This window comes from Mastigoproctus giganteus, chromosome 10 (assembly GCF_048544385.1).
Source record: "Mastigoproctus giganteus isolate SK-2022 chromosome 10, ASM4854438v1, whole genome shotgun sequence".
NCBI classification, from domain to species: Eukaryota; Metazoa; Arthropoda; class Arachnida; order Uropygi; family Thelyphonidae; genus Mastigoproctus; species Mastigoproctus giganteus.
Genome location: NC_143584.1, coordinates 43,418,023 through 43,433,433, shown reverse-complemented (window position 1 = coordinate 43,433,433; position 15,411 = coordinate 43,418,023). Strand labels below are relative to the sequence as shown.

Here is a 15,411-nt window from a genome sequence, read left to right as displayed (position 1 = left end):
CCAATATTACAAAATCATTTAGCTCCCTGTTAGAGCTTAGACATCTTCTGTCCTCATATATGAATGTAGGTGCAAAATACTCATTCAGTTTGTCAGCTATCTGAGCAGGCTCATTAACAGTCGAACCATCAACATCAAGTAGACCAATCTGATTCATCCCCTTCCTTCTAGAATTTAAATAATTAAAAAAGTCTTTGTTGTTTTTCTTTGCATCGTTTGCCAAGCTTTTCTCATAATTAGTCTTCACTTGCCTAACTTCCTTTGTGACTTGATTAGAGACTAGCGTATATCTGCCATAGGCTTCTGTGTCACCTGATAATTTATATGCACACCACACATTTTTTTTTTTCTCTGCCACGAGCCTCATTAGTTTATCTGACGTCCATTTAGGTCTAAATCTTGAACAGTATTACTTAGTTCACATCTCCAGTCCATAGGGACCTCCCCTGACTCTAAGGATGCTCTCATTATTATGGCTTAAATTATTATGGGAAAAGACTAGTAGCTTCCAAGATTAATTCCTTGAAGGCTTGCCATTTAGAATTTGCTGTTTTAAACATCAATTGATCCCACTGTATAGAATTTAAAAACTGTCTGAGAATACTGTATTAGCATTAGCATTAGTAGAGGCATTTGATGCAAGAAAGCAAGCTTATGCAGCATCAGCCAAAAAAAAAAAAAAAAGTAACATAAATAAATCAAAATAACCACTTCCACTTCACCCCTCTGTTCGTTCGAAATACCTGTCCAGCTGAGCCTTAAACTTTCGCTGGCTAAAGGCAAATTTCCGCACATCTATCCTACATCTGTCTTTCCTCAATTTGAATTTATGCCCTCTCAGGTGATTTTTCTGAGCTAGAGGAAGAATCCCATCAGCATTGAGCATGCTCAAACCATTCAAGGCTTTGTACACCTCTATCAGATCATCCCGCTGGTGCCTAGTTTCCAGACACTGTAATTTGCAAAACTTAAGCCTTTCTTCGTAAGAGAACCCCTTTGTCCCATTCACCAATCTAGTTGCCCTTCTCTGTACTCGTTCCAGCAGCTCTACATCCTTCCTGAAATGAGGTCTCCAGGCCTGTATACAGTACTCTAGGTGTGGCCTGACCATTGCCTTATACAAGGGAATAATCACCTCCTTATCCCTGCTAGAAAAATTCCTATATATCATTGACAATACACCATGAGCTACTCTTGCAGCTCGTCTGCACTGCTCAGAGAACTTCATATCTGCCTGCACCACCACCCCCAGGTCCCTTTCATTCTCTACCACTGTCAGTGTAGTACCACAGAGTTGATACGTTGCTCTGGGGTTGCTGTTTCCCATATGTAGTACTTTACATTTGTCAATGTTAAACTTCATTTGCCACCTCGAAGCCCATCTGCTCAACCTTTCCAAATCCTGTTGCAGCAGCATAGTGTCAGTAGTGTCCTTGACAACCCTGCCAACCTTCGTATCGTCTGCAAACTTGGACATTAAGCCTGATATACCATCATCAATATCATTTATAAATACAGAAAACAATAAAGGCCCCAATACTGAACCCTGAGGGACTCCACTAATAACATTAGTCCACGATGAGCAGTGTCCATTGATTACCACTCTCTGTCTTCTCCCCTTCAACCACCCCTTTATCCATAGCAGCAACTTGCCTCCAATGCCACACTGCTCCAATTTGTGCAGCAGTCTTCCATGTGCAACAGTATCAAAAGCCTTTCTAAGATCCAAGTATATAATATCAAAGTTATTCCCTGAATCCAGTTCTTTTGTGACTGCATCATAGTATCCAATCAAATTGGTCAGGCAAGACTTCCCCTTAACAAAACCATGCTGTGTCCTAGCTATAACTGAAGTCTTGTCTAGATGATCCTGCAGTGCTTCTTTCACCAGTGCCTCCATTAATTTTCCGGGAACAGAAGTTAAACTCACAGGTCTATAATTACTTGTGTCAGCCTTTGATCCCCCTTTGTGAATTGGGGTCACATTTGCACATCTCCAGTCAATGGGTACCTCCCCTGAGTCCAAGGAAGCTCTCATAATTATGGCTAAGGGTTTGCTTACCTCCTTTGCTGCCTCCTTTAATATAACTGGATAGATCCCATCCACCCCAGGTGCCTTTCTTGTGTTTATCTTCAACAATTTCTCCTCCACTTTGCTCTCAGTTATTACAAGATTCTCTAGCTTACTGCTAGAGTTGAATACACCTCTGGCATTCCCCTCGCTGAATAACTCCTCATGTGTGAATGTCGATGCAAAATATTCATTTAGTTTGTTAGCTACCCGAGCAGGGTCATCAACAGTTGACCCATCGATCTCAAGTGGACCAATCTGATTCATCCCCTTCCTTCTAGAGTTTACATAAGTAAAGAACTCTTTGCTGTTTTTCTTCGCATCCCTTGCCAAGGATCTCTCGTAATCTGCCTTCGCCTGCCTAACCTCCTTTGTAACTTGGTTACAGATCAACTTGTATCTATCATAGGCGTCCGTGTCACGTGTTAATTTGTATGTATCCCATGCATTTTTCTTCTCTGCCATATGCCTCATTAGTTCATCTGACAACCATTTAGGCCTAAACCTTGAACAATATTTCTTAGTTGGTATGTAAAGCCTAGTAGCTTCCACGATAAGTGCTTTGAATGCTTCCCATTTTGAATTTGCTGTTGGCAATATCATCAGTTGATCCCACTGTATAGAATTTAAATACTGTCTCAGTCCATTGTAGTCGCCTTTACGAAAGCAATACCCCTTCCCTTTACCCCTAATGGTAGTTACCTCTTTGAGTAACTCCCACTTCAGCACACTGTGATCACTGCCACCAAGTGGTTCATTTATCTGCAGATTCTTAATGCATGAAGAATCACTACTGATAATCAAATCAAGAGTATTACTCCCTCTAGTTGCCTCCCGAACATGCTGATGTAGAAAACAATCATCCAATAAATCCACAAAAGCCTTGCTACTGTGTGAGTGACCAGCCCCCAAATTCCAGTCAATATCTGGGAAATTAAAATCCCCCATTATAAGACTCTCTGATTTACTGGCCCACTCTATTTCTCCGAACAGTTTCTTATTATACTCATCAGAGTCATTAGACCTATAGCACACTCCTACTCTCAATTTTGATCTCCCAATGCTTATGTCACACCAAACTGACTCGACACTGCACTGTCCAGCGATGTCGACTGGCTTCACTTCCTTGGATTTTATGTGTTTTTTAACTAATAGCATAACCCCTCCTCCCTTCCTATCCTGTCTATCCTTTCTGTAGACATTGTACTCCCCAAATTCCAGTTCTGCATTTCTTATATCTGTGTGACACCACGTCTCTGAAATCCCCACAATATCTGCCTTTGATGTTTTGAGCAATACCTCAAATTCATCAAATTTATTTACTAAACTCCTAGCATTGGTGTACACACAAGTATACATGCACCTGTTCTTTTTCTTAGCTACCCTAACACAACCCATGTGTTTACTTGTACCCCAATGATTCCCAGCAGTCTCTGAAATATCCTGCATCTTATTTTCCAGGCTGCGGCTCATTCCAATAGAAGCAGTGCAAGAATCACTTTCACCTCTGCCAGTGGCTACTGTTAATCTATTAGTCCTTGTATCCCCCCAATCTAGCAGTTTTCCGACCCACCTAACATTGCCTCGATAGCATCAGCAAACATTCTTGCACCCTTTCTATTTAAGTGTATCCCATCCCTGTAGAAGCAGTCTCTCCTGTTAACAAGTACAGACCAGGCTGAAAAAAATTCTACCCCTTGAGCCCTGCACAATCTTTCCAGGGCCGATTTGATTGACAGGGCTCTCATCATATACTCCCTCCTATCGTGTCTGGGCAGAATTGCAGACACTTTCAATTTCAACCCTAATTCACGGCTTTTTTTCATCAGTGACCTGTACTTGTCAAGTAATTCCGCCGGTTTCCTACTCTTAATCACCTTTGCTTTTCTGTAGTCACCTTTGCAAAAACAAAAACCCTTCCCTTTACCCCTGATGGTAGTTACCTCTTTGATTAAATCCCACATCAGCACACTGACTGCTGCCTCATAGTGGTTCCTTTATCTGCAAATTCTTAATGCATGAATAATCACTGCTGATAATCACATCAAGTGTATTACTCCCTCTGGTTTCCCCTCAAACATGTTGCTGTAAAAAACAGTCCTCCAATAAATCCACAAAAATCTTGCTAGTGTGCGAGTGACCAACTCATAATTTCCAGTCAATATCTGAAAAGTTGAAATCTACCATTACAAGACATTCTGATTTTCTGGCCCATTCCATTTCTCCACACATTTGTTCGTTGTACTCATCAGAATCATTAGACCTATAACACACTCCTACTCTCATTTTCCCTTTCCCAGTACCTATGTCACATCAAACTGACTCAATATTGCACTGTCCACCATTGTCTACTCGATGCACTTCCTTAGATTTTATGTGTTTCTTAACTAACAGCGTAACCCCTCCTCCCTTCCTACCCTGTCTATCCTTTCTGTACACATTGCACTCCCCAAATTCACATCCATCATATTGCCCATTTATTCCTCCATTTGTTCCAACAAAGATAATATCAGTGTTTCAGCTAAAATATATGGTATATGGAGAGCCTATGTGAATATGCATGTAAACTAAATAAATAATAATTGTCAGATTTCTATTAGTCTAATTTCAATTAAATTTGGGATGGCTTGGCAGATCTCTCTAAAACAAACAGATGCAAAATTTCATTAAAAATCTATCCACTGTAAGTCAAGTTATGGATTGATATCCATAACTTTACTTACAGTGGATAGATGAATGGACGAACAAAAAATAATAATTGATGGATTTTCATTAATCCAATTTTTAAGATGGCTTGGCATATCTTTCAAAAAAGAGTTAAATATAAATTTATGAAAATCTCCTTACTAGAAGCCTAATCGTTATATGGAGACAGGCAAGTGGCTAAGACATATTTGCTGATGTGTCTAAAAATATGGTATAATGCAGTCATTAAATAAAGAATATGTTAACATTACAATAAAGATGTAAATAAAAAATTTTGACTCACATATGCTTCCAATTTATGAGATTCAACTTGTGGACCACTTCTGAAGAATGCATGATTTTCATAAATAGTGAGATTACTGAAGTACAGTATAGATCACTCAGATTCACTCCAATAAAACTGTGAAAATAACAGCATATAGATAATCTGCCAAAGAGTCATCAAATGACTAATACTACATCTTGGCAACTTGAACTGTATTAAAAAAAAAAAAAAAAAAAAAATGCAAATTTTTAATCCAGCATTAGCAGTTGTGGCACACCCCAAACAGTTGTGGTACACACCAAAGCAAAACACCTGAGAACTGTACAACTATCTTTTAATTTCTGGAAAATGATTTACTTGTTTTTTTGAATTTTACCTAAACAATAAAACCACTATTTCATTTTTTCTTAATGGATTGCAATACACTGTAATACTTGTATGTAATTTTATAATTTAAAAATTAGAAAAGAAATTATATTATTAAAATTAGAAAAATTAAATTTTATTAAAAAATTGAATATTTAAAAACTGCTGTGTTTTTTTTTCACCTTTTACTTTAAAAGAAATAGATTAATTCTGCTGAAAATTTGAAAAAAAAATGTTTTAAACATAAAACATAAATGAGTATATTAATTCCTACTTCTAATAATCTTATAATCATCTAATAATCCTGTTTCTTACAGAATTAGGATTATTACAGTTTAATATGAGAACTGAGAATGAAGAAATGAAGTACAATTAAGATTTTGAAAATCTTACATGCTCCGGAAAATCCTCTTTCAATTCCTTAATGCTCTTTAACCAATATTCTGCTGATTTTTCACTAATCAGTTCAATATTAAGAAATGATCCTTGTCCTGGACCATAAACATGTCCAGATGTTACACCCCGGGTGATGCGAGGTGATACATTAACAACATAATCCTAAAAATAAAAAATAATTAATTTAATTTAATTAGTTAAGAAGGAATACATTAAAATAATGAATAACAAATGTCCAAAGTTATACTATACTAAGCAATACTATGAAATCTGATATATAAATAAAAATATGTACTTGATAAAATTATATCAAATATTTTGCAAATGATTTTAGTATTATTATGACTTTTTTGTCCTTGTGGAATTTTTCCAAACCCAATGACAGATACTGGCACCAAATGCATGGAGTTGTTGGTTGTGTTCGGTCAATGTTATTATTACCATTGGTTGTCACAGAACTCTGACTATCCAACAGACGTTCAGGATTGATGCTTTCTGGAGTTCCATGTATGTGTTCTCTGGAAGGCCTATTGCTGCTAAGTTGTTATGGAGCTCCTATGGTACCATGGTTAACAGTGATTGGGATGGTCATTACTTGCCACATTTCTTTGGCTTCCTGTCTTAGATCTGTGTACTTTCTAATCTTTTCCTTGTAGGTTTTCTGGAGGTTCCTGGGGTTGGGCACTGCTATGTTGGTCATGATTGGTAGGTAGCCCTTTCCTTCTTGTCAAAGAGGGTTGTATCTGGTCTGTTGTGAGAAATTGTCTTGTCTTTATTATGGCAAGGTCCCAGTATAGCTTGTGAGCAGAGGTCTCTAGTATGCCTGAGGTTCATACTTGTAATATAGTACACTTTCTTTGATCAGTTGGCATTTTTGCAGTGCTAGCTTCTAATGTAATATCCTGGTGATCTGGTTGTGTCTATTAGTGTATTTTATCTGAATGATCATCATGCATCCACTCTGATGTGCTGGATTGTTTCTGGTGCCATCATCAACGTATGTCATCTGTCACTCTAGGGTCCTTGGCAATGTACTTCCTGTTCTTCGCGATGTATTTCCTGTAGTTTCTTGTAGTAAATTAACCTCGTGAATTGGTGCTGTGTTTTACTGGCAGTAATCCCGCCGATTCATAATCACGTTCTGTCATTCAGTGAGGTCAGTCACACGTTTCCCTCCTTTCCATGCTATAGTCAGTCTCTCAATGGCCAACTTTTGGGAGTATTGGCAGATCTTGCTCATCATTATCCCAGTTGAATTCATAATATCCTCCAGCTCAGTGTTTGTCCAATCTGTGATGTCGAAGAAACATGTTGGTAATGGGACAGTATAGGTATTTATGGTTTGATTTTCAGTTTTGATTTCATCATACTCCTCAGTATCCAAAGGTATTTCTCAGTCAGGTGAGCCTTGATCTCCTTGTGTTTTAAATGGTGAGCCTGCATCATCATCCCCAGATACCTGTATATGTCTCTGTCTGTTATGGTTTAAAACTCTTCAGCAGTTTCAGCTGGTAGTTTTGGCCTGCTATATATATCTTTCATACAATCCCTGGGTCTTGCATTCGTCTAGGCCAAACTGCATTCTGATGTCAGTGCCAAACTCTTCGATGGTCCAAAGTAACTGTAGGAGTTGATTCTCAGTTTCTGCACAGACTTTGATATCATCCATGTACATCAGATGAAAGAGAGTATACAGGTTCTTCCTTCATTCTTTTAGAGTATATCCACACTTGCCGCTGTTGAGCATATGAACAGTGGGTTAAGTGCTCAACAGAACCACAGTGGGCTGGAAGATTCCTCCTCTGATGGGGATCGGTCTAGTCATGATGTTCTTGACCTTGATGGTGGTTCTCCATTTCTCCATGGTTGCTTCAATGAATCATGTAGTTGTCAAGTTGACTTTGTAGATTTTCAGCATCTCTTTTAGCCAGCTTTGGGGCACAGAGTCAAAGGTCTTGTAGGCTTGCTCCATAACTGCAGCGTCAATAGTCAATTGCTCCTTGCATCTTTTGCTCATCTGCTTACATCCGTTCTCCTTCTGCTGCTCAGCCATGATGTTCTGACTCTCCAAGTGGTCTGATATCCTCTTGGTTATGCAGCTGGTCAGGATCTTGTACATTGTTACAAGACAGGTGATAGGTCTGTACTTTGCTGGGTTTGTGGTGTCTTTGTCCCCAGCCTTCAGGTAGGCAATTCCTTGAGTCAGAGACTTTGGGAACGTGTCAGGATGTCTTATCATCTAGGTGAATTGCTGCATTATGTGCCTTTGTGTGCAGATGAACTTCTTGTATCAGTAGTTGTGGATGTTATCTATTCTTGGGGTTCATCAGTTGTGGGACTTAACAACAGTTAAGTCCCACAACTGGCAGAAGCAGTATCAGAATCAGCAGAAAAATCAGTGTCAGAATCAATCAGCAGCAAAATCAGTGTCAGAATCAGACACTGAGCCAAAATCAGTGTCAGAATCAGACACTGAGCCAAAATCAGTGTCAGAATCAGACACTGAGCCAAAATCAGACAATGAGCCACAATCAGCACTAGAAGCAGAGTCAGAATATAACAGAGTTAGAATCGGTGCCACAATTGGCAACAGAAGCTGAGTTAGAATTGGCAAAAGAAGCTGAGTTAGAATTGGCAAAAGAAGCTGAGTTATAATCGGCGCCAGAGCAGTCAGATTTGGCAACAGAAGCTGAGTCAGAATCAGAGTCAAATTAAGCAGAGTCACAATCAGCATAACAGTATAGTCAGAATCAACATAAGCACAATCAAAATCAGCAGCAGAATTAGATCAGAAGCACAATCAAAATCAGCAGCAGAATTAGATCAGAAGCACAATCAAAATCAGCAACAGAATTAGAGTCAGAACCCACATTGGAAGACAATCAGAATCAGCTGCACAATCAGATTCAGCATTGGAAGCAGTAGCAGAGTCAGCAACAGCAGAATCAGAGTCAGAACCTGAATCAATAGCAAAATCAAAGTAGGCAGAATCTGCAACAAAATTAGACCAACTCAACCACTTACAGACAGAAAAAAACAGTAATCATAACCACTGTCTTACCAATAAAGAGGCTGATATAGGAGAAAAAAAGAAGTTTCAACTTGGCAGGCACATAAAAAAATAGATCATATACCAAAAATGCATTAATATAAAGCACACTACTCTCCTCAACAAAGAACTTGAAATTTTTCAAAATGGTATTAATATGCAAGATATAATTTTTAATACAAAATATCTTGTGAGCTGTGAATCCAATTCTACTTGTTTTCTCCCCATTCAGATTATCAACTGCTGAGCTCTACAAAACATTACTTTTGCAATCACTGAAATCTTTTCTGTATTTTAATTATATTTAAAACAGTCAAATTTTAAACTCTGCATTTATAGATGTAAACAATTTCAATCACACCACAGTTATTTTTCTATACTTTTTACTGTAGACAACAGTTTAATAAATACAGCTAGGGGAAAAGCTCAGCATGTTACCTTGTCTAATGCAAATGTTTTAGTCAATGCAAATCCCCACCCTGCTTCAAAAGCCCTTCGAATCATGGGACTGCTGGTAGTTGGAGGGGCACTGGCAAGGCCATATGGATTCTTGAACTTCAAGTTGCACATTTCCACACTGATGTCAACTAGGTCAATAGGAGTATAAAACATAGGCAAAATTTGTTCTACTGGAACGTTTAAACCATGTAGACCCTGTAAATATTACATACGTACAGAATGAAATATCAAATTATTTATCATTATCCTTAGTTTGATTTATTAAACATAGCAATCAAAATAAAAGAGATTGTAATAGTTTCATGTCTATTTAAATGATAAGCTAAAAATAAAGGTGTTTCCAAACCAAAGTTTGTAATGATGGGAACTGAAACTGAGGGAAATCACAAATGTACTGATTAGAATACCTAGCTCCTAAAGAAGAAATGGCGATCATGATCAAAGTGGTAATCAGCATTGGGGGAAAGAGCACAGCATTATAAAATAATTACACCATAGCACTTCATTTGTGAGGAAACACCAAGATACCTGGTTGTGACGACCTCACAAAATGAGATATCAATATTGTCAGGCAACACAGAAGCCTATGGCAGATATAAGCTAGTCTGTAATCAAGTCACAAATGAGGTTAGGCAGGAAAGGCACATTATGAGAAATCTTTGGCAAAGGATACTAAGAAAATCAGCAAGGATTTCTTTACTTATATAAACTCTAAAAGGAAGGGTATGAATCTGATTGGTCCACTTGATATCAATGGTTCGACTGTTGATGATCCTGCTCAGATAGCAAACAAACTGAATAAGTATTTTGCATCTACATTCACACATGAGGTGTTATTAAGGATTGAAAATGCCAGAAGATTGTCAAATTGTAGCAGGGTGCTTAATGTTTTTGTAATAACTGAGAGCAAAGTGGAGGAGAAATTGTTGAAGTTAAACATAAGGAAGGCACCTGGGGTGGATGGGATCTATCCAGTTATTTTTTATTATTATTATTATTATTAGCCATATGGTGCAAGAAAGCCTGAAACTTATGCTACACCAATCAAAAAAAAAAATAAAAATTTCTAAGTTACCCTGAGAGAGAGAGAGAGAGAGAGAGAGAGAGAGAGAGAGAGAGAGAAATCACCAAGAAAGAGAAGACTCTCAGGACCATGGGTGTGCCAAGCCCATACTCACCAGATGTGACCCCCCGGGTGAGGCGGCAAAGGAAGTAAGCAAACCCTTAACTATATCTTAGCAATAAACAAACTCATACACCAACCATAAGAATAAGTATTTTACTGTAACTGAAAATTTACAAATTAAAATAAAATAAATAAAATTACTACATTATGTATTTACAAAAACTGATATTATAATAAATTATGCACATTGTGAAAACATTAAAATTGTAATAAAATCCTTGCAATAAAATATACCAGATTAAAAACGATAAGAAACTTGGAGCTTTCGGAAGCATCGGCTTCCTTCCTCAGCAGTAACAAAACTTCCTGCAACACTTCCTTATATAACAGGCTCACAGTACTTATACATGTGGTTCAGTCGGTGCATGGTCTGAACTGGAAGCAGAAACAGCTCGGGAGCGTGTCAAGCAAAACTGTTCATCTGTACTTAGGACAATGGTTTCAAACAGAGGATGCATATGCATACCTCTGTCCCTATTCATGATATTGTTGTCAGATGAACTGATTCGTAAGCTCTCTAGCCATTTAGGGTCCCAGAACCCATGCGCTTGTTCCCAATAACCACATCCAATGGGGAGATTTGATGCTGCCTCTCCCAAAAATGCTCGACCAACTTGATTGGATACTATGATGCAGTCACAAAAGAACTGGATGCAGGGAATAACTTTGATATTATATACTTGGATCTTAGAAAGGCTTTTGATACTGTTGCACATGGAAGACTGCTACACAAATTGGAGCAGTGTGACATTGGAGGCAAATTGCTGCTATGGATAAAGGGGTGGTTGAGGGGGAGAAGACAGAGTGGTAATCAATGGACACTGCTCATCGTGGACTAATGTTATTAGTGGAGTCCCTCAGGGCTCAGTGTTGGGTCCATTATTGTTTTCTGTATTTATAAATGATATTGATGATGGTATATCAAGCTTAATGTCCAAGTTTGCAGACGATACAAAGGTTGGCAGGGTTGTCAAGGACACTACTGACACTATGCTGCTGCAACAGGATTTGGAAAGGTTGAGCAGATGGGCTGAGAGGTGGCAAATGAAGTTTAACATTGACAAATGTAAAGTACTACACATGGGAAACAGCAACCCCAGAGCAACGTATCAACTCTGTGTACTACACTGACAGTGGTAGAGAATGAAAGGGACTTGGGGGGTGGTTGTGCAGGCAGATATGAAGTTCTCTGAGCAGTGCAGACGGGCTGCAAGAGTAGCTCATGGAGTATTGTCAATGATATACAGGAATTTTTCCAGCAGGGATAAGGAGGTGATTATTCCATTGTATAAGGCAATGGTCAGGCCACACCTAGAGTACTGTATACAGGTCTGGAGGCCTCATTTCAAGAAGGATGTAGAGCTGCTGGAACGAGTACAGATAAGGGCAACAAGATTAGTGAATGGAACAAAGGGGTGCTCTTACGAAGAAAGGCTTAAGTTTTGCAAATTACAGTGTCTGGAGACTAGGCACCAGCGAGGTGATCTGATAGAGGTGTATAAAGCCTTGAATGGTTTAAGCATGCTCAATGCTGATGGGATTCTTCCTCTAGCTCAGAAAAATCACCTGAGAGGGCATAAATTCAAATTGAGGAAAGACAGATGTAGGATAGACGTGCGGAAATTTGCCTTTAGCCAGCGGGTGGTTGGTTGGTGGAACAGACTTCCATCCCTTGTGGTGGAGGTTGATAGCCTAAATAAGTTTAAGGCTCAGCTGGACAGGTATTTTGAACGAACAGAGGGGTGAAGTGGAAGTGGGTTTTTTTTTTTTTTTTTTTGGCTGATGCTGCATAAGCTTGCTTTCTTGCATCAAATACCTCTACTAATGCTAATGCTAATGCCACAGCAGACTTGTTGTAATCAGTGGTTTTTATAGCATTTACATGCTCCCCCAGACGATACTTGAGCCGTCGTTTTGTCTCGCCCACATAACATTCCCCACAATCCAGGCATTTTATCCTATATACCACTCCACTACTGAGGTCCTTTGCTATTGGGTCTTTTACTTGGGACACAACTGTGTGCAACCTCCAGCCGGGAAGCTGCACACAGCGTATTTTATAACCACGCAAAATTCCCACTAGTGCTCAGTAACGTCCGGATAGTAAGGAATGTATGCAGTAGCCACAGGAACAAACGGTTCCTGACGGTTGGACTCTGTTCCTCTACTAAATCTGTCTATGATCATCTGGGGGTATCCGCATTTTCCTCTGGGGGTATCCGCACTGTGTGGTGGTATACTCAAGGAAGAAAAAAAAACGACCTAGGGGTAATTGTGCAGTCAGAAATGAAGGTTTCTGAGTAATGCGGACAAGCTCTAGAGCAGGTCACAGGGTCTTGTCAATGATATACAGGAATTTTTCTAGCAGGGATAAGGAGGTGCTTATCCACTTGTATAAGGCAGTGGTCAGGCCACACCTTGCATACTGAATACAGGTCTGAAAGCCTCATTGTAAGAAGGATGTAGAGTTGCTAGAATGAGTACAGGAAGTTGAGCAGATGGGCTGAGGGTGGCAACTGAAGTTTAACAATGACAAATGTAAAGTACTGCATATGGGAAGCAGTAACCCCAGAATAACGTATCAACTGTGTGGTGGTACTACAGTGACAGTGGTCGAGAGTGAAAAGGACCCGGGGGTGATTGTGCAGGCAGATATGAAGTTTTCTGAGCAGTGTAGATGGTCTATATATATATATAAAAAATACAGTTTATAAGTATTCTTTCAGTCATTGCATAGATTACACATATGACTTTTCATTCATACCACTTATTGAAACATCTTAACCTGCCAAATTATTTATGTTTATAATATTTTTTTTAACATATGTTTAGAGTCACATTTAGACAATTGTCTAACATTCTCATTCACCCAGCAGTCAAATACATTTATTTCCCTATTCACTCAATACAACACTCTGAGAATGGATGCACACTTTTTTTTTTCGTGCAAGTTAAGTGTACCCATTTTCCCACCCTGAATGCAGTCACTCATGTATAACAGAAGTATATATACTTATAACATACTATATACATTCATTCAATAGGGAATACACATACATTCACTCACTTTGATTTCTCTCAAACAAGCTAGCCGTTGCAGATGCAAGAGTGAACTTCAACTAACATAGACATTCACTCAACCCTTGTATTAGCTCACATCCTTTCTCTCACCAAGGCAGCTGTAATAGAGAGCTCCTACTGGACATATATATTTTCTTCAATGAGTGAAGTGGATTTTTTTTTTTTTTTTGCTGATGCTCTACAAGCTTGCTTTCTTGCATCATTTGCCACTACTAATACTAAACTAAACTAATGCCAAAGTGAAAGATGCAACAAATCACTGGTTATCAACGATTATAAGCATTCATTCAGTCATCACGTAGATTACACATATGACTTTTCATATGTGTAATCTATGGTGTGAAACTACCTTGATGATGGCAAAAGAATCTGTCTCATGACACATACTGATACTTGAAGTGTTTTTTGGAAGTCTTGCCTCATGATATTACACATACTGATATATACTGATGCTTGGAAGCATTGTCAGAACAGTTTTTATAATCAGAAGACTTTTTTCTACATTACTGCAGTTCATGTTAGATCAATAATAATAAGTAATGTGCTTGAACCCTTAACTCTTTATGGATTAAGCGGGGAAATTCAAACATAAAATAAACTGTAAGTTTCTTATCAAAGTTCTGTGCTTACCTGAAGGTACTCATGAATATACCAGGCAGCTGTTTTGCCATCATTCACAGACTCCACTGTAGTTTCTGCTATACCTGCTAAGTCTCCTCCACAAAATACCCAAGGTTCACTACACCTCATGGTTGAAGAATCCACTTCTATTTCTCCATTTTTGCCAAATACTAAGGGATCCAGAGCGTCAATGACTGAAATAAATCTTATATTTATTAAAAAATGAAAAGAAAAAAAAGCCTATCTCCATGCTATTAAATTGTAGAATCTTGTTATTCTTCACTAAAGTTTTCATTTCTACTAATAATAAGATTTACAAAATGCATATATTTATAATTTACAAGCGCAGTCATAGTGACAGAAACGGTTGTAAAACATATTCATAATAATTACACAATACATCAACCAATTTTTGTGTAATTATTATGAATATGTTCAACCGTCAACCAGGCACAAAATCTAAGCGCCTGGTTGACGACAGATTTTGGGACTGCAAGTGGCTCGAGAGCTTGCAGATTTGTTCCTCTGAGAGCAATACCATTAATAGAGACAGGGGAATCTGCATTCATCCCCTCTTCGAGGCAGTGGTTCTTGGACGGGATGAGCGGTTCCACCTGGCACGCTCCCGAGCCATTTCCAGTTCCAGTACACATGGGGAGAGTGCTGCCCATGCTCCTGTGGAACCACGTGCTGAGAACCGTGAGCCTGCTGATATTTAAGGATGTGCCGTACGATAAGCCTCACTGTTGAAAAAGGAGGCAGATGCCTCTGAAAGCTACGGTATTTTAACGCTTTCATCATCCTGTGTTTCATCCACATTGCTTTATTGTAAATAATTCTTTGCAGTTTAAATTCATATTATATTGTACAGTCAGTTTTTGTCAGTTTTTATTGGTATTTTATTTTATTTACAACATTATTTTAATAAACTATTATTTTAATAACACTATTTTTAACATCGGTTGGTGTATTGTGTAATTATTATGAATATTCCCAACCCCAGAGGCCTATTTGAAGATTCAGCTGTAAAACTGTGGGAAACTACTTTCTGTATTTATAAATATTTATATTGTAAGTATTTACAAGTATTTAAAAACAAAAACTTTCTGTATTTATAAAAGATATTGATGATGGTATATCAAGCTTAATGTCCAAGTTTGCAGATGATACGAAGGTTGGCAGGGTTGTTAAGGACACTAATGATAGTACGC

The 15,411-nt window shown here is 38.4% G+C and overlaps 1 protein-coding gene across 1 annotated transcript in view; it reads right to left on the bottom strand.

Moving 5' to 3' along the window:
* The window catches only part of su(r) (dihydropyrimidine dehydrogenase su(r)), a 466,373-nt gene that overhangs the window by 155,929 nt on the left and 295,033 nt on the right, over positions 1-15,411 (bottom strand). The window contains exons 15-17 of the mRNA XM_090382920.1: positions 14,210-14,394; positions 9,292-9,507; positions 5,802-5,966 (exon numbers count right to left, since the gene is read on the bottom strand). Of these exons, the coding sequence (XP_090239046.1) occupies positions 5,802-5,966; positions 9,292-9,507; positions 14,210-14,394 (566 nt within the window). The remainder of the gene's footprint in view (positions 1-5,801; positions 5,967-9,291; positions 9,508-14,209; positions 14,395-15,411) is intronic.